The following is a 25,447-nucleotide window of genomic DNA, read 5'->3' as shown; positions in this document are numbered from 1 at the left end:
CAGACTGTTGGGTTCTGTAGGGGAGGGAGTGGTTTCTCTACATTTGCAGGTGGCAGGCTGATGGGATGCAGCTGGCGCTCATCATCACCAATCAGCAAAGGCCTTAAATAGGAGCTGCTTCCTTTATAATTGGATTTATAATTGTAAATCCTTTACAATTATATATACAGACGGTTCAAAAGATTTAGTTTCAAATAAAACAGGATTTGCTTATGTTATTTCTGAACTAGATAGATTTATGAAACAAAGAATATCTGATCATTTAGCTGAAATGTTAGCGATACTGATGGCCTTACAGCGGGTAGAGCAAAATAAAATTGAAAAAAGTTCTTATATGTTCAGATTCATTATCATCTCTATTTTAAATGCAAAGCCGTATGGATTTTGGTACATGAAATTTACGAAGTTATATTTAGAATGACACAAACTCAAATGAAGATTAGGTTTATGTGGATACCTGCTCATAAAGATATAGAAGGGAATTAAATGCAGATTATTTAGTTAAGGTGCCTTTTAAACAAAGTAGAATTATGGAAATAGTGTATTGTAAATCTGAAATAAAATCAATGATTAAGAGCAAAATTAAATCTGAATGGCAACAATTGCGGGAGGAAGGACCTAAAGGTCGTCATTTATTTCATATACAAAAGAAGGTAGGGAATATGGAAATAATAGGAGAAAATCGAAAAGAACAAGTAGCAAATGAGAAGATTGCAGCTCGGACATACTGGATTAAATAAAACTTTACATTTGATAGGTAAACATCCAGCAGGTAGTTGTGAGTGTGGTATGAATATGGAAACAGTAGAACATGTAATAATTCATTGTGAAACATTTACAGTAAGTAGGGAAAAGCTAAAACAAGAAATTAGGAAATATGATATAGAGGCATTAAAACTTAATAAGATATTAATTAAACATAAAATAAATAAAGCAGTTGTTAATTTCTTGAAGGAAACAGGATCATATATAAGATTAAAGGGAGAAACTCTGGTCCACACTCCAGCATAGTGATAATACATCTTAACGTTAGATGATTTTCATTGCCTTTGAGTCCTGGAAACTTCTCACCCTGACACAGATGGTATTTATACTTGTTGTAAACTTTGCCTACAGTTCCTTCCATACCCATCAAATCTACTCTCAGCTTGTCACTTTAAACCCTCAGGTTTCAAAGCAATGTATTTGATTTCATGGGATATACCAATAAAAAGTAGTGCAAAATTGTGAAGTGGAAGGAAAAAGATACATGGGTTTTTATTTTTATTTTTATTTTTTGCAGTAAAAAAAACTGAAAAATGAAGCAGGAATTTGTGTTCAGGGTTGTCTTGTGTTTTTGCTCCATCCATCTTCCCACAAACACCTAACCCACTTCCCTGTCCCGTCTGAGGAAAACCTCCCATATCATGATGCTAACACCCGTCCTGGCTGGCTGCAGGGACGGTGTGCCCAGGAAGAACACGCTCTAGATTTTATTTGGAGTTATCAGAGTAAAGGGGGCTGAATTCACTGCAATCCAATATTCTTGATTTGCTCCTGGTCTATTGCAAATGAATACTGGTAGCTGGAAAAAAAATAATTAGAGGTAAGAAACCACACAGTTCACAAATACACTCAGAAATACATCTATACATTTACTACGTTACGCGAGAGAAACGTCCAGCTGCAGTCTTGACCCCGACCTGCTGATGAGCTGCAAACTCCAATCCTCTTCTCCCCTGCAGCATTACGCCGTGTTCACATCAGGTTATTGTTCTCCCCCCGTGTATCCACTCAAAAATCCCTGGTACATCTAAAGTAAACCTTGTAAAATGAAAGGCAGGGTGTTAGAGGAAGGGTTAGGCGGATTGCTGATGATCCAAGAATATTGCCTTGCAAAATTCATCTACGTACATGAGAGAAAAAAAAGAAAAGAAAAAACAAAATGATCGTCCTGTTTTTTTTCAAATCTTTCTGGATCTGAAGTTCAGTGACTGTATCTTCAGGGAACGTTGTTAGGAAAGAAATGAAATATTTGTGGATATTGATTTTGAGCAAATCTTTTGTGAAATGCAGAGGTGGATTTATTCATAATGGAACCAAAATCTTTTCAAAAGCAATACAGCTTTGATTTATTGATCTGCAACCTTCAGTTTTTAGAAGTTTGAGGGGAAGGACACTGATCAGTGAGGTTTGTGATTATTGGTTGCTGTTGGGGTGGATGTTACTGTACACCTTTTTCTACCCAAATTATCACTAACAATGTATTTAAAAAAAAAAAAGCCTTTCAGAACGCTGTAATATCCAGATATCTGCTCCTAATGAGTTATGAAGAAATTTTGCAGCTATTCCAAATAGTTTACCTGAGTTTTCTGCCAATCAACATTTCAGGTATTGTTTTCAGATTGTCCATGATAGAACAGATCACATCAGTTTTCATAGATGTCATGAAAACATGTTTTTCCCCTAAAGTGAACATTTCAAATATCTGGAAGAAAGTTAAATGTTTCAGATAATTACAATATTTTTTCCTCAAAATTTTTTATTTCCCCTCCTAATAAGTTTACACATTTTTAATACATGCAGAAAGTGACCTTTGTAAGAATATGCTATTAAACAGCTGCAGTCTAGTCCAGTAACTGATGCCTGAAATACATTTTAATGTAGAGACATCAAATGTTTGCTGTCTCTAATAACAATTTTTACAGGTTACATCTGGAGTATTTTAGGACACATCAAATTACTGCATATTGGAGACATCTCAATAAGGATGGTAAATATATAAAATGTGATCGGGTAAATCAGCTGTACCCCCAAATTTACCAAAACAAATACACTTGGCTTCATTTTTTCTTTGTAGGTTTGGTGTTTTTCTAAATTATGCAGATAAATCGTCATGGAAATGCTTGAATCTAAAAAAAGTTAATTAAATATATAATCTGAGACTTTGTATTTCAACCTATTTACAATTATTTTGGTTCTAATCCCCATTTGGTCCAAGTTCATACTTATGAAATACGACAAATTGTGACATGGAGCATTAAACATCGTTAGCTAACTTGCTACTGTTAGCAATCATAATAAAATAAACATTTAGGCTAACATTAGCATTTTACCACATTGTAGCTTTTACAGTGATTTTTGCATGCTGAATGGAGTGTACTACTGTTGGTCAACATGCTAGTGATAACCTTTATGCATTATTAGACAAAAACTACAAAAGTATGAGATGAGAAATGTGCGAAAAACATCCAGCAGAAAGAAATCATTTAGATCAGCATTTGCAATTTCAAACCATGCTAGCGCATTTTTAACTGCACATTTAGAACATTTGACAGCACTAAGAAAAGAAAACACTTTTCTAAGTTTATTGTGTTTCAGTAGGGACACGGTGTGATAGTGCTCCAGGCTTGACAGCCAATTAACTCCTCCAATGTGACACGTTAAGCTGGAAACCAGTTCATACTGCATACCTACAGCTGAGAACGGTTTCGGTGAGAAAGCGGAGTAGCCTAGAGACTTTTTATTTCCAAATAATTAAACTGAAACGTACATCAGCATCAGTTCTGGTCTACTACCAGCTGCAAATGATCTTCCACATGAGCGGAGCTGCTGCAGCAGGAAATTAAAACCGAGAGGCAGCCGCGGGCAACCGGGACCGCCAGATCCCTGCTCCTATCCGCCGCTCATGCTCAGTCATAAAGAATCCCTGTTACATCGCTGCGCCATATGCTTCTCCAGAATGCAGCTACTCACAATCCGTGTGTTTGTGGGAAACTCCATGGTCAGGACAGCAGAAGTATTTCCCCCAAGAGTTATGCAACTTTTAACTCAGAGAGGTTTGGGCCTTCACAAGTTAGAACAGGCCTGCGTGTGTTTGTGTGTGTGGGTGCATGCGTGTGTGTGCGTGTGTGGCCGTCATTATCTGCTCAGGCAAGTGTGTTGCATCTGTTTGGTCTTGTGGGTGCTGGAGTTGGTGTGTCTGAGACGGGGACAGAGATGTGTGTATTCTGCACAATGAGGCAGAATGTGCTGACGCAGCTCTGCCAGTGGGAGTCGACGGAGCCGGCCCTAACCTGAGGCGACTGCAGAGGAGATCTGGGCCTCCGCTTTCTGTCACGCTGCCACATGGGCGTCAGCGGGGCCACAGTCTTAGGGGCCGCTGGCCAGGGCAAAAGCCACGCGATCGAGAAACACGCGGGCTAAAGCAACAAATATGTAATTGCCAAATCAACTGTGGTGGCAGCACAGAGGGGCTTTTATCATAACTTCGAAAAGGCGACCGGCCTGTTAGAGCTGCTGCAAGAAGCTCAGGAAACAGATGAGTCAACGTTCTATATTTGGAGCTGCTGGAGAGAAATTATGAGTCATAATTTTGTATTAGACATACTCATAAAATGTGTATGTAGAGCAGTTTAACTGGTTTTTGAATTCATCTGCTTTTTGGACGTACCTTCATCAATGCTTCACTTCTATTCACCTCTATGCAGCTACAGTTCCCTGGCTGCCATGTAAAGTGCCTGGACAGACAGACAGACTGAATGCATTACGCTGTAAGAGAAGAAGTACTTAGACCACCATATTTCATTTCAGTGAGGCGTCCTGCTTTACAAATCGATAAAAAGAACCGAGACAAAACAAACATACTGAAAACTGTCCGCCTTCACCAGAGGTTGCATTACCACCATGACAAAACTGAAACTTGGGTAACGGATGAGCTTACAGTTCTTGGGGGAGGAAATGTCTGCAACTGCCAAGTCTACTTCCTGTTTTCTACTGCTTGGTAGCAAAAAAAAAAAAAAAACCCAAAACAAAACACATTCTAATATATCTCATACAATGAGCTCTGACTTCTTGTTTGACATGTAAACACAGAAAAACAAGCCGCTGCCTAAACAGAGGTCAGCAAACAACCAGCCAAAACACCAGGTGAAACAGAATCTACCTGGGAGAAAACATATTTATGGAACACTATTGCAGAGTTCAAGTTTTAACTCAGAAACACAAAAACACTCAAGGGAATTATGATATATGATGTATTAAAAATAATCATTTACTGAGTTAAATTAACATTGAATCACTTTATTTTGTTTAAATCTAACTTTCAGTCTGTGCACAGTGGAATCTAAAGAGACAATTATTTAGGAATCTATAAAAAAATCCATTCACTCAAACTTGCTGATCTCTGCAGTCAGATCAATGATAAGTGGATGAAGATGTGAGTTCAGACAAGGCTGGGAAAAGGTTGTTTCTGTTCTAAACACCCAGAAATACCAGCTTTCTAAATGCTACTGAAACTTTAGCAAAAGATTAATGTGTGAAAAAAAAAAGATACAGTGGATGGTCTGTAATGCTGTGGAATGTTGTTAGAATTCAAAGCTTCATAAAATATTTGAAATTTCAGGAAATTTAATTATACTTCTGATGGATTCCCTCAGATCAATATCAGAGAACGATCCACCCTGCTTCCATCAGTCCCAGATTAAACTCCTATGGAGAAGCTAATGGATTTTTTTTTTTTTTAAAAGAAGCAGAACCTCTTTCAGGGTTACAGTCATGGGGGGTTCATGCTCTGCCCTCTGAAGCTGCAGGAGTCGGGGAGGATAAAGGCTCAGAATCATTGAGCTAAGCACTAGAGTAATGGAAAAATACTTTTGAACATTGAGCTAAGCACTAGAGTAATGGAAAAATATTCCAGCTGAAAGTTATGCAGTGTTACATTTGTGTTTCTGTTGGACTCTATCCTTACAAAGCAGTAAAAACATCACATGCAGAGTAAACGTTAAAGCTGCTTACGTCTCATTCAAACTTCACTTCTTGTTTTTTTCTGTACATGTTCAAATATAGAGGATCTGCAGTAAATTAAAAGTGACACAATTAAAATCCCCACAATTAAAGTTGAAGTTATGTAAGAGTTGGAATCAGGAGGTTCGTGTGTTGTGTTTTGTGTTATGTGTGTGTGTGTTGTGTTTTGTGTTATGTGTGTGTGTGTGTGGTTCTGCAGCCTGGGCCGGGCCTGGATGTGGCTGAACACGCCTCTCCATCTGAGGGCGGATGTCCCGTCTGCTTATATAGCGCACGGCCGCTCAAACTGGCTCCGCGGACGATTGGAAGAGCAGCAGTGCAGCGTCTCCACAACCAGCATCTGATTCTCTCCTCACCCAGGTAAAGGAAAATGTAATTCTTTCCTGTCGTGTCACTGTTTATGCAATAGCAACAAGTTCCTGCGAGGCTGGCTGATCGTGCTTCTGCATAAACTCTGTCTGCATTATGCATCTACTGAAACAAACTTTTAACACAAGCTGCATGGAAGTAAAGCCAAGAATGACTAAATAATGCACATTATGAGAATATTTATAATGTCATAATGTGTCATGGAAACAAAGTATTTTTTTACACATTTATATGTTGGATATTTGGGTGTGGACAGGTTCGTCCACACCCAGCATGATTATACTTTCAACAATTAGCTAGATGCATTTTCTCAGCGCCTGTGGGGAGTGGTTGCTTGTTTTTTTTAAAAACGGCCCACAGTCTAGCTCAGTAAAAGGCTGGCTGGACACACCCTGCTGTGTCCAATACATCCTGCTTCAAGAGCAGTTGAGTTAATAAATAAAAGTGCCTGTCATACAGGTTCAGCAGTGAAATGTTCCTGTAACCCTGCAGGAGTTTATTGGAAACAAAACAAAGAAATCTAATATGCCGATGGTGATGTGGTTCAATGTTTGAATTCATGAAAGATGCTTTAATCCTAAAAGCCAGTGGTGGTTTTGAACCTGTCTCACAGCATAAGTGTGGGTCCATGTTTGAGTCACGGGAAAAAGCAAAACAAAAAAAAGTCAGAAAACTCAAAGGGCTACATTACTGAAGACGATAAGCTTCTTCCATGCAAGTTTTCTGCAGCATGGTCAAGTCATTAATGAAACCTGTCTCCTCTAAGGCCTTCAGCACCATGGCACAGCAGGCGTTCCAGACAGCGGGGAAGAAGCCCGGCCTGGAGATATGGCGGGTGGAGAAGATGGATCTGGCACCGGTTCCAAAGCAGCTCCATGGAGACTTCTTCACCGGGGACGCCTACGTCATCCTCCACACCACCGCGGCTCCTTCCTACAACGTGCACTCATGGATCGGTATGTCCGACCTACAAACCCCGGTCTGTTTTTCCTGGCACCTTTTGAACTCCTGTCCCGTTTGCAGGTGATGAAGCCACCAAAGACGAGGCTGGAGCTGCTGCTATCCTGATCACTCAGATGGATGATCACCTTGGTGGCAGTCCGGTCCAATTCAACGAGTTCCAAAACGAAGAGTCGCTCACCTTTCAGGGTTACTTCAAGTCTGGCATCAAGTACAAGGTGAAATACTCCTGATCTCATTTTACATATCAGTAACACATAAGACTGATATGAAACTGTCTTAAACATGACATAACTCCTGTTATGAGCAGAAGGAGTCTTCATGAATGTTTATGACTGTTGTCATGAAGTGTCATTCGGTAGTGTCATTTACATTTAATGCAAAGTTAATAACATTTTAAATTTTAGTGCAAGTTTTAATGCAGCTTTGCATTAAAAATGTCATTATTTTCCCAGTAATACAAAGTTGACACTTTAATGAGCTTTTAGTTCAACTTTGCATTGTTTGTATTTTCAAGTGTCATTATTTCCTGAATGACACTTCAGGACAACAGTCATAGACATTCATGAAGACTCCCTCATGTTTAGAACAGGCGTTCTGTCACTCTTATGAACACCCCTTCACATAAATGTTACCTAGATATCTTTTGTTTTTGGTGATTTTTTTGTTTTGTTCGTGTATAAAAGTAATGGAACTTCTTAAGCAGAGCAGTTGAATTCGTGGGGTTATTTTTGGGATTTGTGGCAGCCTGCTCCTCCTGGTTTTCCATAAAGGGTTTCCATGGAGAGTTTGAGCTGCCAAACAGAGATGTGCTCTGACAACACCAAAATACCAGACTGCTGCAGATGCCGTGAACTTCTACACTCACATATCGTTCTTTTCTTGAATCTGAAAGATTTTTGTCCAACAAAACCCAAAAAACAAAAACCAACAAAATACAAAAACAGGAGTATCAGACAGGATCTTGTTTTGTGAGATTCTGCTCCGTGATGCCATGAGTCACCACATTCCAACTGTTTTGTTGGCAGAAACGTTCGCACAGACTTGCTTCCATTTCACCCCGTCCTGAAGATGGCCCGTTTCAAATTTCCTGCCTCAGGATGCCTGGAGAATCCACTGGATTCATGATGACTGCAATCAAACCAATCTTAAGATTTATTTCCATGATAATATCCTAAACTGTAAGCTTCTGATTCATGAAATAACACCGGAAAATACCTCTTAGTGAATACGCTGGCATTGCTTGTAAATAAAGTAACCAAGGCCACAATGGCAACATGAACATTTTCATCAACCAACGTTTTTGCTTTTGTCCATAGTATAACCAACCTTTTTAGCAAGATTGTTCCTTATTTTCTTAATGGGAATCGTTGGACTGTAGTGAAGCTTTTTCTTTGTACTCAGATTTTCTGAATTTCCAGTTGGAAACACAAAACTTATTCTTCAGTTCAATTGACCAAAATAAATTTGATCCGACTAAGAAGGCTGTATTTTGTTAAGTCTAGACATAATAAGGTGTTAGACAGACTGAAAGCATAAATATTTGTGGCTTTAAAAGCGTTTGTGGCAGATGGGAGTATACTTCCTGGTACTGCAGCCTGCTACCTGTAAAATTCACTAGTTCCAAGAAAGAGTGGATGGATGGATTACAAAGGGATCATGCTTTAGGTGTTTGCTTTGGTTGTTGAAAGCTGAACAAACAGGGCGGTGTGTGCTTTAGAAAGAAGCATGTCTCTGTCCTTTCAGAATGAAATGAACAAAGTTCATGGCAGGATGATGATGTCTAACATATTCATTGTTTTCATCACTGCGGATCTGTTCTGGATGGGACAGCAGAGGTATAAATGGCTTGTTATCCACAGAAAGGTGGAGTAAACTCAGGCTTCAAGCATGTCGTGACCAATGACACGAATGTGAAGCGCCTGCTGCACGTCAAAGGCCGGCGTACAGTCAGAGCCACCGAGGTGGCCTTGTCCTGGGACAGCTTCAACAAGGGAGACTGCTTCATCATCGACCTGGGAAAGGTAAGACAAAGTCTTAGCTAAAGAAAACCAATGCATAATTAGAAAAACTCTGCAGTAACTAAGACTCCTCCCTTTGATTCCTTCTCTTCCGCTCGGTGCAACAACAGGTTATCTACCAGTGGTCTGGCAGTGAGAGCAATCGCTATGAGCGTCTCAAGGCCACTCAGATGGCCAAAGATATCCGTGACAACGAGAGACATGGCCGTGCTGAGGTGAACATAATTGACGAGGGCGGTGAACCCGAGGCTGTCATCAAGGTGAGCTGTGTTCTTCTTTGACTTTTCACCAAAGCACACAAAATATTTGTCGCTGGTTGTGTTTCCATGAGGTCTATGAACAATAATCTCTACTCGTTAACAGGAACTTGGTCCAAAGCCGAATCTCCCTGCAGGAGACAGTGATGTGGATCATGAGAAGCCCAAGACGAATAAGGCATCTCTGTATCAGGTAAATATACCACTCAGTGAAATGTTTATAACTTTTTATCTCAAACGTTTACAGAAACCTCAAAGAGGTTTGAATGTCATTGAATTCTTCTTCAGTGACACTTTCATTTCATACAGATTGAAAAATAAAGTCAAACAAAAATGTTTTTCATATCTAGTCTGGGGAAGTAAAGCATTCTTCTGGATCACTCCTTTAACAACAGAAACTCTTTGTGTTTGGTCTCCATGGTGATTAAATGTTGTACTGGCCAAAAAAGGGGAAATGTCACAAATAACAAAAAACCTCAGGAAGTACAAAACACTGCAAACTTGCGTCACAAAACAAAAATGCTCCAGACCATTATGAGGAGTGGAGGTATTACCTCTGTAAATATGCTGTTGTTTAATATCATTGTAAAAGACTCCAATTTACCACTGGACATCCCATCTTTACTGAGGGTCTGGTCTTATATGGTTTGGTGGTTGACTCCCCCTAGTGGTCTAGAGCACTTCCGTTTTGTGGCGCAAAAGCATTTGTACTTACTGTTGCATTTGAATTAGGATAATACTGATACCAAGTCGGTTTTGGGATCTGATCAATAAAAGCGTGGCAAAATCAATAATTTACTTTCAGATTGCCTCTTGCACATTCATTTGAATTTTGTGTTATAGTGTCTAAACTCTGCCTCAAAAAAGATTTGATCTCTGAGAATGTGTTCTCATATTATTATGCCATTACCACTATGTTATTTGAAACTCATCTCAAAACAACAATGTGATCGTTTATCACAGTAACTTCTGGGACAGTTTGTTGTCCAGTAACATTTGTTATCGTGACAGGCCTGCATGTTGCTGGTATCTAATAGATTTGAGTGATACCTAGAAAAGTCTGAGTCGTATCTTTTATTGGTAGGTTTCTGATGCTTCTGGAAACATGTCAACAACTCTGGTGGCCAGTTCAAACCCATTCAAACAAGACATGCTCTCTCCCAGTGAATGCTACATCCTGGATAATGGAGAGGATGGGAACGTATTTGTTTGGAAAGGTATAAGGCTTTTGATTTCTGCCCCCCCAAACTTTTTTATATTTTGTACATTTGTTGATGAACATTTTGTGTTTATATCATCTGCTAGTATTCTGCTACTTCTCCATTGAAGAACAGATTAAATTTGTTCAGCTCTGATCTTTGTACCACATCCCACACTGCAGGACCAAAGGCAAACAAAACTGAGCGCAAAGAAGCGTGGACCATTGCCCAAACGTTCATCAAAGAAAAGAATTACTCTCCAAGAACAAAGGTAATGCAGTCATTGTCTGTCACGGGGTCTCCATTAGACGGTGTGATGAAAACGCATTCATTCCTTGGTCTGTTTCTCCCAATAAAAGGTCCAGCTCATTCCCGCAGGGAGTGAGACCACGCTGTTCAAGCAGTTCTTTTTCAAATGGCTGGAGGGAGCGGCCACTGGTCAGACCTACACTGTGGGTCGCATCGCTAAAGTGGAGAATATTCCCTTCGATGCCTCAAAACTCCATGGCAACAACGCCATGGCTGCCCAACACGGCATGGTGGATAATGGCTCTGGGAAAGTCCAGGTGAGGTTACGGGTTCTGCCACAATAACGAAGCATGTATCATTTATTATTCTTATTCTTATTACTAATAGTAGTAGCGGTAGTAGCAGTAGTAGTAGTAGTAGTAGTAGTAGTAGTGTTTACATATGAAACTTTTGGGTGTTTGTAGATCTGGCGTGTGGAAGGAGGTGACAAGGCCCCTGTGGACCCGTCCAGCTATGGGCATTTCTATGGAGGAGACTGTTATCTGGTGCTGTACTCCTACAGCGATGGAGGCAGACAGAAGCACATCATCTACACCTGGTGGGTGCAGCTTTGCATCATCTGTAAGACAGCCTCAGACAAACTGGCCCCTGTCTGTGTACATCTCTTCTAGCCTTCTAATGAGTTGAACTGTCTGCAGAAGTTGAAGTGACCAAATTTCCTGTTATTCACAACATTAGCAGAGATTTAACATTCCTATGTATCTATCCTTTAGATAAATGACGCATATTAGCCAATGGGCTGAATGCAGCAAATTTCTTTCCTGCTTCTTTTGCTCAAAGCTTAAACAAGCATTCTCAGCACTGAACCTGATGTTGCTTTGCTGCAGGCAAGGCCAGAAGTGCAGCCAGGATGAACTGGCTGCTTCAGCTTTCCTCACAGTCAAACTGGACGATTCGATGGGAGGAGTGGCCACCCAGGTGTGTTGTCTCCATCTTGTATTTTTACTGAATACAACAAACATCCATTCAATTTTAAAGATAAAACATCAGTTCAAGTGTTATTGATTATAGTGACAGGCAGCAAAATTGTTATGTTCTCACGCGTAGTGGGTCACGTAATGGCAGTTGGTAGCACTGTGGTCCTGTGTTTGAATCCCAGACTCGGTTCTTCTGCATCTTCTCCCAATGCATAAACAGGTTCTCTCTGGGTACTCTGACTTGTCTGTTTCATTATGATGACAGCACCACTTTCTGTGTTATGCTGTAATTCTTTCATTTTTAAGCCAAGAGCTTATTAGACTCTATACAGCCTCCCTGGTTCCAACAGAGATCTCCAAACAAGGACTTTCTTACCAAAAGTAGACCAAGAAGCTCTAAAGTATCTAAACATCTCCAAGCAGCACTACCAGGACTAAAGAAAATTGCTCATTGGTAGCAAACCAAAGTATAAAGAGTTGACCTTATGGAATCATTTTGTTCAGATTAGTGTTTTTGATAGGGAACAAGAAAAAACTCCACCTTTCAAATATTGAGCTTTCATGCTTTCTCTACATCTGCATACAACACATCATCTGTGTCTCTTCAGGTCCGGGTCACTCAGAGCCGAGAGCCTCCTCACCTGGTGAGCCTGTTTAAAGACAAGCCTTTAATCATCCACCTGGGTGGGACGTCCCGCAAGGGTGGAGACAGCAAACCCGCCAGCACTCGCCTCTTCCATATCCGCCAGAGCTCCACCAAAGCATTGCGGGCTGTTGAGGTCGGCTTTGATTCTTGAGAAAAGTTGATGTGGAAGTGATGCTGTTTGTGCTGACTTGTGGAAATCTTCAATCTCTTTTTCCCAGGTGGAAGCCACGGCCTCCAGGCTGAACACCAATGACGTGTTTGTGCTCAAATCGTCAAATTCCCTGTTCGTGTGGAAGGGGAAGGGAGCAAGTCCGGATGAGATGACTGCAGCCAAGTACGTTGCCAGCCTGCTGGGTGGAACCCCCACAGAGGTGGAGGAATCCAAGGAGCCAGGTGACGGGCAATAGTAGACGCATAATCACTGCAACATGGCAATGCAGTGGGTGCTTTGTTGTGTTAATCAGATATTATCCTTTTGGCAGCTGGTTTCTGGGCAGCGCTGGGAGGGAAGAAAGAATACCAGACCTCCAAGACCCTCCAGAACACAGTCAAACCACCAAGACTGTTTGCCTGTTCCAATAAGACCGGTCGGCTTATTGTAAGTGTTCAAGTTTGACATTTTGTCTCGTTTACCGCTACAAATAGGTTGTTTATGTGATAGACCAACACAAAGTAACAAATAATTAGAAAATGGAGGAAAAAGAATAAATAGCAAAATGACTCAATTGGATAAGATGGAAAGAATCTGTGAAGACCAGTCTTCAATTGAATCAAATTGTTCAATCAAATTTAGGGCTGGGCTTTGACTGGGCCACGGAAAATCCCAAGTTTGTGAATATAATGTTTAAATGTTAAAAGGATGAAAATGCCTTTTGCGCAGCACCACATATTTACATGAGCATGTGTTTGACGACGTGCAGGCAGAAGAGGTGCCAGGCGACTTCTCACAGATTGATTTGGCAACCGATGACGTCATGGTTCTGGACACGTGGGATCAGGTCCGCTAACGATGACACGGTTCTGTGGTAAATGTGTTTTCATGTAATTTCCTACGTTTAAGCTCACTGAGACTTTTCTGCTCTCAGATCTTCGTTTGGATTGGAAATGATGCGAATGACACAGAGAAGACTGGAGCACCTAAAATCGGTACAACCGCCTGCTCCTCAACCCACCACCGACGGTTAAGGATGTTTCCAGAACACACCTGACTTTGAAGTTCTTAACTTCTCCTTATTTTCCTTCCAGCCCAGGACTACGTGAATTCAGACCCCTCTGGTCGCCACGGCGTCCCCATCACCACCATCAAGCAGGGGCAGGAGCCGCCCTCCTTCAGCGGCTGGTTCCATGGTTGGGACCCCAAGATGTGGAACTAAGATCCTTTAGAATCCGTAGTTGCCTTCAGGAAAAAAAAATTTAAAAAAATAAAAAAAAAACTTTAGTGGGAAAAAACCCCAAAAAACTTTAAGGCTATGCAACCCAGTGTTTGAAATATGTTCGACAAAACCTGCTGCCATTTTCCTTTGCTGTTATTCATGTATATTCATTTACTTTCACCAGTTAACCAGCTGGTTTTTACAATTCATTAAGAAAAAAAAACAACTTGATGCAGTGTTGTTTTCCAAGCTTTATGACCTCAAAAACTGAGATTAAATAAATAAATGAATAAATAAATGAATAAATAAATCTACACTGCAAAAACACAAAAATATACCAAGTATTTCTAATCTTCTTTATAGTGCAAATATTTTAGTACACTTGAAATACGACAAAACGAACTTACAAGAAACTTTTCAACAAGCTGTAACAGATTGTTTTAAGTTAACAATTCCTTGTTATTGAGGAAAATCTAGTAATTCCATCCTCAGATTATTTCACTTGTAACAAGACATGTTCCCTTGTTACAAATGAAATAATCTGCCAATGGAAGTAGCACTTTTTTATTAATATTAAGGAATTATTTACTTAAAACAAGCTCCTATATCCTGCTGACTAGTTACTTGTACGTTTTGTCTTATTTCAAGTGCACTAAGATATTTACATTTTAAAAAAGATTAGAAATACTTGGTATATTTTTGTGTTTTTGCAATGTAGAGACTTGAATTAGACATTACATTTTGCACATTTTGGCCCAGATTGTAAGGATAAATGTTTAACCTAAAATGGAATCAAAAAATAAAACTCTTTTCTCGCCCTATGTTCTGTCTGACAAGCCTTTGATTTGTCCCACACCTGGGTTTCCCTGTGACAATAGCCGTGTTATCATTAACCTAAATCCTCCTGTGCAGCTGCACCATGTGCTGGCCACGCTTGTTGGTAATCTTCAGGCCCTGTGCACAAGGCTTCTGCTGAGTTGCAGGCCTGTGGATTAAGGAGTGGGCTTTAAGAGCGCCCCAAACATCCCCTCGCTCCTTTTGTTCTCCGTCATTCTGCGAGACAAACGCGAACAAAGCGGGCACAATGAACCAGAAGGTGGTACTCATCACGGGCTGCTCCTCGGGGATCGGCCTGGCTCTGGCGGCCCGGATCGCCAAAGACGAGAAGAAGAGGTTCATGGGTAAATGTTTTGATTCGCTGCTTCTCCTCAAAGCTCGGATGTGTTGGGTTAAATTTGAAAATGGTCAGATGTGTTTTAGGGGCTTTTAGGTCGCAGTTAAAAAAAAGAGAGAACAGAGAGAAGGAAAAATGTTGTGGTTCATTAGTTTAAAGGGAATTTAGGAGAATCTATTATTTCTCTGTCAACTTTGTCTTGAGATGTTCACTGCAAAAACACACATTAATACTGAGTATTTTTGGTCTAGTTTCTAGTGCAAATAGGTTAGAGCGCTTGGAATAAGATAAAACAAATGGAACTTTTCAGCTTTTTTTTAAAGCCAATACTTCTTTAATATTGGTGAAAAAAGTATTAGTTTCATGATTATGTCACTCAGATGACATGGGAAGAATGTCTTATAAGTGAAACGATCTCCCAATGGAACTAATACTTTTTCATCAATTTTAAGGATTTATTTACTTAAATCAAACTCCTGTTTCTTAATAAGTTACTTGTTAGTTAGTTTTGTCTTATTTCAAATGTACTAAGACATTTGCACTAGAAACTAGACCAAAATTATTTAAGATTTTGTGTTTTTGCAGTGTTGGGTTTGTTCTTTTACCTGACTGGGTGCTCCAGTCAATTCCCCCTGACTGCTATATAGCATAAATAACAAAACAAATAGTTGAAATGTGAATATAGACTAGAAGATGAATTCCTATTTTTGTGAATTTCAGTCCTCTTGGTCGTTCGCAGTGACAAATTTAATTGGATAACAAATAATCCCAGTAATTATTGAGATAAATGATAATCTTGTTGTATCAAGACCATTCTCTAGTAAGGCTTTAAGTGCACAGCAATGCAAGTTTGCCCTCTCGCAAAACTAATAAACTTTAATTTTATAAATAAAACTTAAAAGTGGAAATGGAAGAAGTTTTAAATAGCCAAAAATAAAACATGTCAAACACAAACAATAAATAATACAGAAGAAAAAATAGCATGTACAACCACAACTGTGAACCATCAGAATGGAAATTGTTGAGCTCATTTTAATTCATTGTGCCATTAATTGATTATTTGATTTTTGTGACAAATTCCTGAAATTCCAGTTTCAGGAATTTGGTTCCTTGTTTAATGCAAGAAATGAGAGAGCACAAAAAACTCCGTGGTGAAAAACATTTTATGATTCTAAATAATCAAGATCGGGAGGCATGTGTTTATTAACTGTGTTGTTTACCATAACATCCCAGTGAACAGTTTTCACACAGTATTCTCTTGGAAAGAAAAGTCACTGAGATCCGGGGATTATCCTGAGTAAATGGGATGAATAATGTCTCACCGCATGAGCCAGAAAAAGGCAGATGCTGTTGATTTGAGCAGCTGCCAATGTTCCACCGCTTTCACAACACACTTTATCCATTGGAATTATTGCTGGTCAGCAAAGTAAGAGCCTAATTAGAGAATAAACCCCATAGTATGTCTGATCATAAATATGCAACAGGATGTTATCCTACAGATCACGAAGACCTAAATGAAACGCAGCTGCGTTCTGCTGTCAGAGGACTATTTCTTTGTGTGTTATAGTCTATGCCACCATGAGAAACCTGGGGAAGGCCGAGCTGCTGGTTGAGGCGGCCGACCGGACTCTGGGCAGGACCCTGGAGATCAGGCAGCTGGACGTGTGCAGCGAGGAATCCATCAAAGCCTGCGTGGACAGCCTGCCAGAACGCCGGGTGGACATCCTCAGTAAGCCTGCACACACACCTGCACACACACCTGATGCAACAAACACCCACACGTTCAAAGCTTCACTCATTTTGTGTACACATTTTTCACTGTGGAAACACTAAAACACAGTTCTTGCACAATGCATGCACAGAAATTTGTTCTGCTTTCCTATTGTTTCTCTTTATCGTGTATTCTTTTTAGACACCTAGAAATTTTGTCCAAGTTTTTTCCCAGGTTTTTATAAAAATAATTCAAAAGAAAAACAAACACCTAAAAGTCTATATATATATATTGGCTTCTTCTTTGAAGTGCTGCTTCATACACTGCCATCTACTGGGAACTCAGTGGAAGTTTAGGAAAATTACACCACCCTACACAATTAGTGGTCAGCCAGAGACACAAAGCTCATTGGGAATATCTTGCCAGTCCTTATATGAATATGGTATTTGAAAGTTGCACAATGCAGTTGGGAGGAAACTGCACTGTGCCTGTATGTCAGTCAGAGAAGCCACCTGATACTGGCTGACATTTAGTTTATTACCAATGACTATATTCTTCCTGACTGGCATATATTAGATGTAGAGACTGTAGGATGTTGAGGGGGCTAAGGCTGTGGAAAAAGTGAAGAATCCATATGATGGAGCAGAAACTAGAAAGAAAATATTGGAATTGGAATTTCAGAAAGAGTCTGTTGCAGTCTAGTGTATTCAACCCTAAAGTTCACTGAAAACACCCAAGAAATCCTAATTAAGATTGTTGTATTTCATCCGTCCGTCAAATCCTCTGTCTTCACCTTCATCCTGGACTGATTAATTTGGGAACATCCCTGAATTCAGACGATCTAAGATAATAGAACAGCAGTTAAGTGACGTGTTATCCTAGCAGTCGTGTTTTTGGACTGTCAGAGGAAGCCAGAGTACCTGGAGAAAACACACTCATACACATAGAGTTTAGGAAAGCTCCCAGTTGAAAGACTCCAGACCACGAATTGAATCCAGGACCTTCTTGCTGCAAGGCAATATTGCTAAAAACTGTGTGACAGTGCAGACAATAATATAAAGGTTAATATTACTCCCCACCTGTCTCAGTCAGTAATGCAGGGATGGGACTAATTGGACCCATTGAGTGCCAGTCTATCGATGAGATGAAGACGGTCATGGACACCAACTTCTTTGGGCTTGTGCGACTGCTGAAGGAGATCCTGCCTGATATGAAAAAGAGGAAGAAAGGCCATATTGTGGTCATCAGCAGCGTCATGGGTATTCAAGGTGATGAGGGGCTGACCCGCTCATCATCAGTTCCAATTTTGTTTGAAACATTTCCCTAACAGTTTCTTTCTTTGTCTTTGTTTTAGGAATATTGTTCAATGACGTCTACGCAGCGTCTAAGTTTGCAGTGGAAGGCTTTTGTGAAAGCTTGGCAGTTCAAGCCCTGAGGTTCAGTCTGAAGTAAGTTCAAAGTACATCGTCAACATGATGAGACTTGCAAACAATACTGAGGTTTGAATGGAGCATGTATGCAGACTGCTGCACAACAGCCAAAGACAGAATTATGAGAGTTGCGCTGTCATAGCAGGTTCTAACAAAGACAATCCGTTTCTCAGTGCATGTTGGCACCGATTGGATTACTGGTAGTGACGAGTCAAGTATTTCTTCATATCACCTTTTTCACTCTTCTTTTGTTCAACTTCTTTGCCAGCATCAGCCTGATAGAACCAGGTCCGGTGATCACAGAGTTTGAGCGTAAAGTTTACGAAGAGGGCCTGAAGACAGACCTCAGCAAAGCTGATAAAGTGACTGCAGACATGTTCACAAACATCTACCTGAAGAACTACAACCAGATCTTCGAAACCCTTGGTCAGACAGCAGAGGATGTAGCAGAGGTATTAGTTCTTCCAGTTGGTTCAACTGGAAGATGTTGTTTCTATAGATGCACCGATTGCAGCTTTCCTCTGAAAACACTGAAAACAAATTACACTATCTGAGGTAATACTCCAACAGAAAGTATCATTTCCAGAACTCCCTTAGTAATTTAGCTCCTCTCTCCTCTTCCACATTTGTCGGATTTTCCTGGTATCAGTTTAGTTATCCTCTTCTGTCCTTGCTTCTTGTGTGTTTCATTCATCGTCGTGTGTTTTCTGTTTTTTTTTTTCTGTTCAATAAAAAGTCTATCTTTGAAAATGGTCCCAATTTTGGTCTTACATTTTGACCCATCCTCAAACTCGCCATATTAAACACAAACTCTCAATGTCAAATTTAGAAAGCATTTTCAAAATCACATATTATTTCTTTCCACTTCCCAACTATGCACCATTCTGTGCTTGTTTGTCACATAAAACCCCAATAAAACACATTTGTCATTTGAGGTTGTAATGTGACAATGTGTAAACAAGTTTGAAGGAGTGAACACTTCTGCAAATTATAAGTTCTTAGTGCCTGTAGGTTGAACTTCTTGCTGTGTGTGTTTTGTTTCCAGCACACCCACAGGATCATCACCATGGACAATCCTCCCTTCCGCCATCAGACAAACACTCTCTACACACCCATGACCACACTGAAATATGCCGATCCCAACGGAGACCTTCCCATCGAAACATTTTACAAAATGGTGTTTGAACACGACAAAGTCTTCAACGCCAGCCTGAACTTCCTCAAGCTGCTGCGCTGGAGGAGTCGCAAGAGTTTTACCTTGGAAAAAGATAAGAGTACCTGAGAGGATTAGTAACGACACGTCAGATCTCTCTCTGTGTGTGCGTGTATATGTGTGTGTGTGAGAAATATAACCAACCAAAGCTGTACACAGGTTTAGCTCTATTTCTGCTGTAGTGAAATTACATTTCAAATAGAACAGTCAGCTAAAATATCATAAATCTGTAAAGCAATAAATTAATTTCTGAAAATGTCTCTGGAGTTTTCTACACTATGGAATACAATATACAGAATATAATATAGAAAAATCACTGAGATTATGCTGACCTAACTGTTTACACGACCTTTGAGACACAGTCATGTTAAATTAAATTAGTTTTACAGTAGTCATTATGCAGAGCTGTTATACAGAAATACTGTGTTTGATAGAGACAATCTTTATTGATATGAATCCAGCAGAACATTTTTGTTCTACTGTTTTTTCAGGAAATGGATGAGCTTTGATAATGCAGTTAATTTCATAACATTAACGTATGGCTGAATAGCTCTTGAAGGTCTGACTCCAATCACAGTTAATGTCTTGTGAATCTCCCAAAAAAATTCTTGAATAATTTTTGCTTCAGCTGTGATTATTCCTGTTGCTTGTGCATCCTACCTTCTACCGCAGCTTTTACTTTTGCTAAACTTTCCATCCATATTCTTGAATACAGCTGTCTGTGAGTAGCCATCTGCTTTTGTGACTTTCCTATGGCAGGTATGTTGACTGTTTGTCTTCTCAATTATTTTGTAGGTCATTAAATATCAGAATATTTAGACATCAGAACAGAAACAAGCATTGTATTGGATCTAAAATACAGAAGTTTCCGTTTTTCAATGAATTACTGAAATAAATGCACTTCTTGATGAAATTCTAATTTACAGAGATAATTTGTGTAGATTGTGTACTTTGCACACCAAACACACTAGTAGATTATGGCGTTTCTTCGCATTCACTGCCACCCTCTGTCCACCTAGCGTAACTGCACCTAAATTTTCTCAACCAAGATCATGTATATTTTGAAAAGCAGTTTCCTGAGAGTAAATTTCATGTTTAAACAAAACTATCAACTTTACTTCTATATGTTCAAGTGTCGCTTAAATTCTGCGTTAAAACCTGATTATTGTTAATTTATATACGAAACACATTATATTTCACAACAACTCAGGTTTACAATTACAATTTCGTTATGGACATTGTACAAGAAAGCACAACGGAAATTTAATTAATTTAACACCTTGTTTCAGTCGATTAAACTTAAATATAGTCATATTTTATTACACCCAGTCTTGGAAATCCTTCCAAAAGAAAAAAAAAACAACCATTCATGACATTTATAAAAAATGTGTCATATTTGAGTCACAAAACGCACAAGAAAGGTATTTATATTGAACTTCCTTTGCAAAATGTCACTGCATGCATAGCCGTCAGACATAATATTTAAATGATTTTCTTTCATGTTATATTAGAGCTTCTCTATTATGCAATAAAGTAGTAAATAAAAGTAATAAATAAAAAAGAATAATGCTATCTTCCATTTGCCCAGAAGGTGGCAGTATGCAATAGCTGTCCTACGTCAAATTGCCATGACAGGAATGCTGTACTTCCGGTACTGTATTTGACGTTATATCCGGACAAAATTAGGCTAATGTTACCCAGAATACACTATCCTAAATAAATGTTTAGAACCTTCAATCCTATTTATATTGCTCGGTTATTTTGATGATGCAAAGCAACTTGCTGTGCTGTGAGGAATTTGTTCCTGCCGTCATTCTCGTAAGGGCTGCTTACAAAGCTGCCTCCGCTCGGAGCTCATTGTTAGCCTAGCTTTAGCCATGCTCTGTGCCGCTTTCATTTCTGTTCCGCGCTGGGACCACCGCTGCTAGCTAGCCTAGTAGCTGGCTAGTTAAGCTTTTTCCTGTAGTGCTGTCGTTTCGTTGTGTTTGTCGGGGGGTGTCACTTAATAGTCCCTTGTTTTATTTCATGCAAATTAACAGAGAAGGTCCACTGTTTTAAAGCGCACAAACCGGGCGGGGGTCGTGTGTTTGGATAGCTAACTTAGAGGAAACGTCTCGCCTCTTCATGACGTTTGTGTTCTTACTGACGTTCAGTCAACCTGCTCGGCTTCATTTGACTCAAGAGGGAAATTAGTTGGGCAAACTCTAGCCCGCGCTGTCAAGAAGGGGCGTTTATTTTTGATATTTTTATATTTCATATTTGGGAGGAAAACACATATCTGGGCCACGATGGCTTCCTCCTCTGGCAACGACGACGACCTCACAATCCCCAGAGCGGCAATCAACAAGATGATAAAAGAGACTCTTCCTAACGTAAGAGTGGCCAACGACGCTCGCGAGCTGGTGGTGAACTGCTGCACGGAGTTCATCCATCTCATCTCCTCCGAAGCCAACGAAATATGCAACAAGTCAGACAAGAAGACCATCTCTCCAGAACATGTCATCAACGGTGAGAGCTCTCCTAGATTCACGCATTAGGGATGATCGTCTGTGAGGGGGCGTGGAGCCCTCTGTTCGGGGTTGAAACCACTGAAAGTAATCGCTGCACTTTCTCCTCTCGTTTTCGCACCGCAGCGCTAGAGAGCCTCGGTTTCGCATCGTACATAACGGAGGTGAAAGACGTTCTGCAGGAGTGCAAAACTGTGGCTCTGAAGAGGAGGAAGGCTAGCTCCCGATTGGAGAACCTGGGCATCCCCGAGGAAGAGCTGCTTAGGCAGCAGCAGGAGTTATTTGCAAAGGTAAAAAAAACAAACAAAAAATTTGCGTTATTTGCGTAAGTTCCTGTTGAAAGCAGTTTGATCGCCCTGTTTAACAATGAGCCAGGGTGGAGAAGTCTACCTCAGTTCGCATCACAGTCAGAAAGTGATGTTATTCTTAGAGCATGTAGATATTTGACAGCCTTTTTTATTTTGGAGATATTTCCTGTTTCCCTTTTGTTAATCTCTCACACATCCATGTTCTGATAGAAACACACGCGCTCCAAAAGACAGACATAAGTGGAGTCAGATTTGCTCAGAAACATACTTATTCACACAGCAGGCGAATGCGGCATGAATCATACTTTTAAAAAACTAATTTTTATAATTTGTATCATGTATCCAGCTTTCTCACAGCAGTCTGAACGGGCCAATTCTAATCTTTTCACCTTTAAAAAAAATCCTTTGTGCCACTTCCCTGTGTGGTATTAATTGGGATACGTATCTGATGGTTGTCATAGTCTGAGAGGTCATGGCGCTTTTAATCAGGTTCTTACATCATTTACATGAGACGCGTCTTCATACGTCTGCACCAGAAGAAACCACCTGCCGTAAACCCGGATGTTGAATCAGTGGCTCAAAATTATAGTTCTGAAATTACAAAAGTGGTCTGTCAGTGAAGTGCATCACATCTGAATCCCACCAATCTTATTTCTGACCACACACCCAAACAGATTTCTCTACTGAAGCTGCAGTTAAGGCCGTCGCTATTAGCTGTGCTTTCTTTTCATCAGCTACCTCCATGTTACAATTTTTGATGATATTGTTAGCTCCTGTTGCAGAATAGCTTTAAAATTCATCCATAGATGGTGGCATCCATTTTTGCTTCCATTAAAAACAGCACTGCTGTGTGACGGCTACGTTTCTTCTTTTCTGCATGCAGCTCGCTCTGGTCTTGTAAACTGTTCACACTGGGGTGTGATTTCGGTCATATTTAATTGTTTGTATGAACATCCATGCAAAAATTCATATTTGAGCGTAAAGATCTGCTTTAAGGTCTTTGAGTTCCTGAAAGCAGAGCTAAAGGAAGGCAGTACTCTGCAGTGTCTTTCTGGTTTTCTTACGGTCTCTCCTACCACTTTCAGTTTTGACCAAGTCGGATGTTTTGTTTTGTCCTTAAAGGACTGAAAGACCTTAAAGAAAAAGTGTGATGCAGGTTATTTGAGATTTTGATTCCTAAAGAAATTGAAGAAATTACAAAGTTGCCTGCTTACATGCAACAAAGCACACCTCTAATCTTCACTGAGCACGTTTTGTTGCTGTTTCTTTTGACATGGCAAAAAAGGCAGAATTTCCAAATTTTTGTGTGTTAAAACACATTTTTCTCATCAAAATGAACAGAAAAAAAAATCCAAATTTGATCTGCTGAACAAGGAATATTCTGGATATGTTGCAATAGAATCAGGCTGTAAAAGTCATGGAATGATTTGAGGAAGTCGATTATTTAAATTTCACAAGGTCAATTTTCTTCCTCGAGCCTTCAATAAACTTTTACTATTGAGCGCGTTTACAAGCATTTTCTCTTTCATATATTTCTTTTATTAGCTTATGTAGCTATTCAGTTACTAATAAGAATAATCAATATATTACCAAAATAATTGTCTACAACAGCCCTACTGTATAATATCACTCAGAAATGGATCGGTTAGCAAGTCATGACAGTCATGAGAAATACAGCAACAGTCTTCAGTCGGAGGCCTCTTCGGATTCGTTGTGAGACTGACTGCTACTGGCGATCCTTCCTGCTCACACCATCGACATCCACAACCACGTTTTGAAGAAGCTTGGATGATATGAGTTATGACAACATTTCATTTCCACTTTGGGATAAATTCATTTTTGATCTAAATTATCAAGTGGTTTTTCTGCCTTCAGATGAACTCTGTCCCTGTGTCGCCCCCTGCAGGCTCGGCAGCAGCAGGCTGAGCTGGCCCAGCAGGAGTGGCTGCAGATGCAGCAGGCTGCTCAGCAGGCGCAGATGGCCGCGGCGTCTGCTAGCGTGGCGCAGCAGGCCAGCTCGTCCCAGGATGAAGATGATGAGGACGACATGTGATCCCAGGTTACTTTTCGACCTGTCCAGGTTCTGTCCCGGGACGGCGGGGAGGACACACACAGCTCCAGAGCGGTCGTTGACGGAGACGCAGGACTTCTTTGAGCACTGGAAAACTCACATTGGGATTGAACAGGAACAGATGAAAGAGGGGATTTAAAGACAGACCCTCTCTCCAGACACCAGTACCTAAAAACCTATAGAAAGAACTATTAATGTTTATGAAAATGACTTTAAACCCACCCCTCCCGGTTTTAGTTGCTTCTGTTTAAACAACCTTTAATTTTTTGTTTTGTAGGTTTGTGGATGTGTTCTGAACACACTGAATACACACTCTGCTGAGGGTCTCTCCGTGGTTAGTTTGGTGCCCTCTGGTGCTGCACCATGTGTCTTGTGACTCAGTGACATTTGGTGGTTTAGGTAAACTACCTGTGAATGATTCCAGCATCTTCTTCCTCTATTAAATATTTGATGGTCACTTTTTTCCAACCATAAAATTTTTTTTCTCCCTCTTTGGAATATTTGTTCAACAGTGGATTGTTTGAGGGGTTGTGAATATAAATTTATTCTGTTATGTAAAGAAATAAATGGAAATTTTGTTTAATTTTTAGCTCCGTTTTTCTCTTGACTATTTTGTGTCATTTTTGTTCTTCCTTGAACCACCACAGTATTGCTAATTAGCTATACCTTTGAGAGAGAATATTTTTGTCTCCTAGAACCAAAGTCTAAGAAACCCAGAGTTTGTTTTTAAAGATGTAGGTGCGCTGGGATTCCCTTTGCTGACTCCAGATCAGTGTAAACGATGTTGAGGAATATTAACGTCTAACTTTGTAAAATGCTTTCATATCCAGGCTGAATTTTGTTACTTCTCTTTGAGTGCAGTATCTAGCATTGTGACTTTGGTCAATTCTAACCGTAAAGATGAGAAAACAATGTTGTGATACACATTCACTTGAGTTTATTACAAAGTTGTATTCTTTCAGCAATAAAGGCATCATTTTTTTACACACTGCTGTTCTCTCTTTCCTTTAATGAACGATGTGGTGAATCTGATTCGAGAACCAAATAATGGGAGACAATGTATATATTACATATCTTTCCTTGAAGATTCATTTCTGTGATAAAACTTTCATTGATCTGATCAATATTCTAATCTTGAATGAGTGAGTGATTAATGTTAGCTGTTAGCCGAAAACCATAATTACCAGAAATAAGAGTT

General features: G+C 39.9%; 3 protein-coding genes and 1 long non-coding RNA gene across 6 annotated transcripts; 3 read left to right on the top strand and 1 right to left on the bottom strand.

Moving 5' to 3' along the window:
- Window positions 1-1,346: 1,346 nt before the first annotated feature.
- On the bottom strand, window positions 1,347-4,694 carry LOC122838149. 2 transcript variants are annotated; one of them, XR_006371843.1, is made up of 4 exons: window positions 4,627-4,694; window positions 4,433-4,499; window positions 1,683-1,803; window positions 1,347-1,564 (listed from the first exon to the last, which is right to left on the bottom strand). It is a non-coding gene; the product is annotated as an uncharacterized LOC122838149 (long non-coding RNA). The 2 variants fall into 2 exon arrangements; XR_006371844.1 differs by lacking the exon at window positions 4,627-4,694 and having other exon boundaries at window positions 4,433-4,565.
- Window positions 4,695-6,012: 1,318 nt separating this feature from the next.
- scinla (scinderin like a) lies at window positions 6,013-14,656 on the top strand. The gene is made up of 17 exons (XM_044128553.1): window positions 6,013-6,144; window positions 6,920-7,109; window positions 7,177-7,331; window positions 8,976-9,137; window positions 9,245-9,394; window positions 9,498-9,584; window positions 10,476-10,608; window positions 10,773-10,861; window positions 10,950-11,156; window positions 11,304-11,437; window positions 11,727-11,817; window positions 12,425-12,595; window positions 12,681-12,855; window positions 12,945-13,060; window positions 13,383-13,460; window positions 13,548-13,608; window positions 13,708-14,656. Exons 2-17 carry the CDS (start codon window positions 6,932-6,934, stop codon window positions 13,833-13,835), a joined length of 2,115 nt encoding a protein of 704 aa, XP_043984488.1. The 5' UTR covers window positions 6,013-6,144; window positions 6,920-6,931; the 3' UTR covers window positions 13,836-14,656.
- Window positions 14,657-14,705: 49 nt separating this feature from the next.
- Window positions 14,706-19,623, top strand: zgc:109982 (uncharacterized protein LOC553564 homolog). 2 transcript variants are annotated; one of them, XM_044128554.1, is made up of 6 exons: window positions 14,706-15,016; window positions 16,577-16,738; window positions 17,809-17,988; window positions 18,075-18,168; window positions 18,419-18,602; window positions 19,196-19,623. In XM_044128554.1, the coding sequence occupies exons 1-6, from the start codon at window positions 14,920-14,922 to the stop codon at window positions 19,430-19,432; spliced, it is 954 nt and encodes a 317-aa protein (XP_043984489.1). In that variant the 5' UTR covers window positions 14,706-14,919; the 3' UTR covers window positions 19,433-19,623. The 2 variants fall into 2 exon arrangements, with proteins under 2 accessions (XP_043984489.1, XP_043984490.1); XM_044128555.1 differs by having other exon boundaries at window positions 14,778-15,016; window positions 18,419-18,705; window positions 19,196-19,271.
- A 1,384-nt stretch (window positions 19,624-21,007) lies between these two features.
- Window positions 21,008-25,235, top strand: dr1 (down-regulator of transcription 1). The gene is made up of 3 exons (XM_044128552.1): window positions 21,008-21,871; window positions 21,997-22,160; window positions 24,085-25,235. The coding sequence occupies exons 1-3, from the start codon at window positions 21,652-21,654 to the stop codon at window positions 24,229-24,231; spliced, it is 531 nt and encodes a 176-aa protein (XP_043984487.1). The 5' UTR covers window positions 21,008-21,651; the 3' UTR covers window positions 24,232-25,235.
- The last annotated feature ends 212 nt before the right edge of the window (window positions 25,236-25,447 follow it).

This window comes from Gambusia affinis, linkage group LG10 (assembly GCF_019740435.1).
Source record: "Gambusia affinis linkage group LG10, SWU_Gaff_1.0, whole genome shotgun sequence".
NCBI classification, from domain to species: domain Eukaryota; kingdom Metazoa; phylum Chordata; class Actinopteri; order Cyprinodontiformes; family Poeciliidae; genus Gambusia; species Gambusia affinis.
The sequence above is the reverse complement of the archived record's forward strand: the minus strand, read 5'-3'. Positions and strand labels throughout refer to the sequence as shown.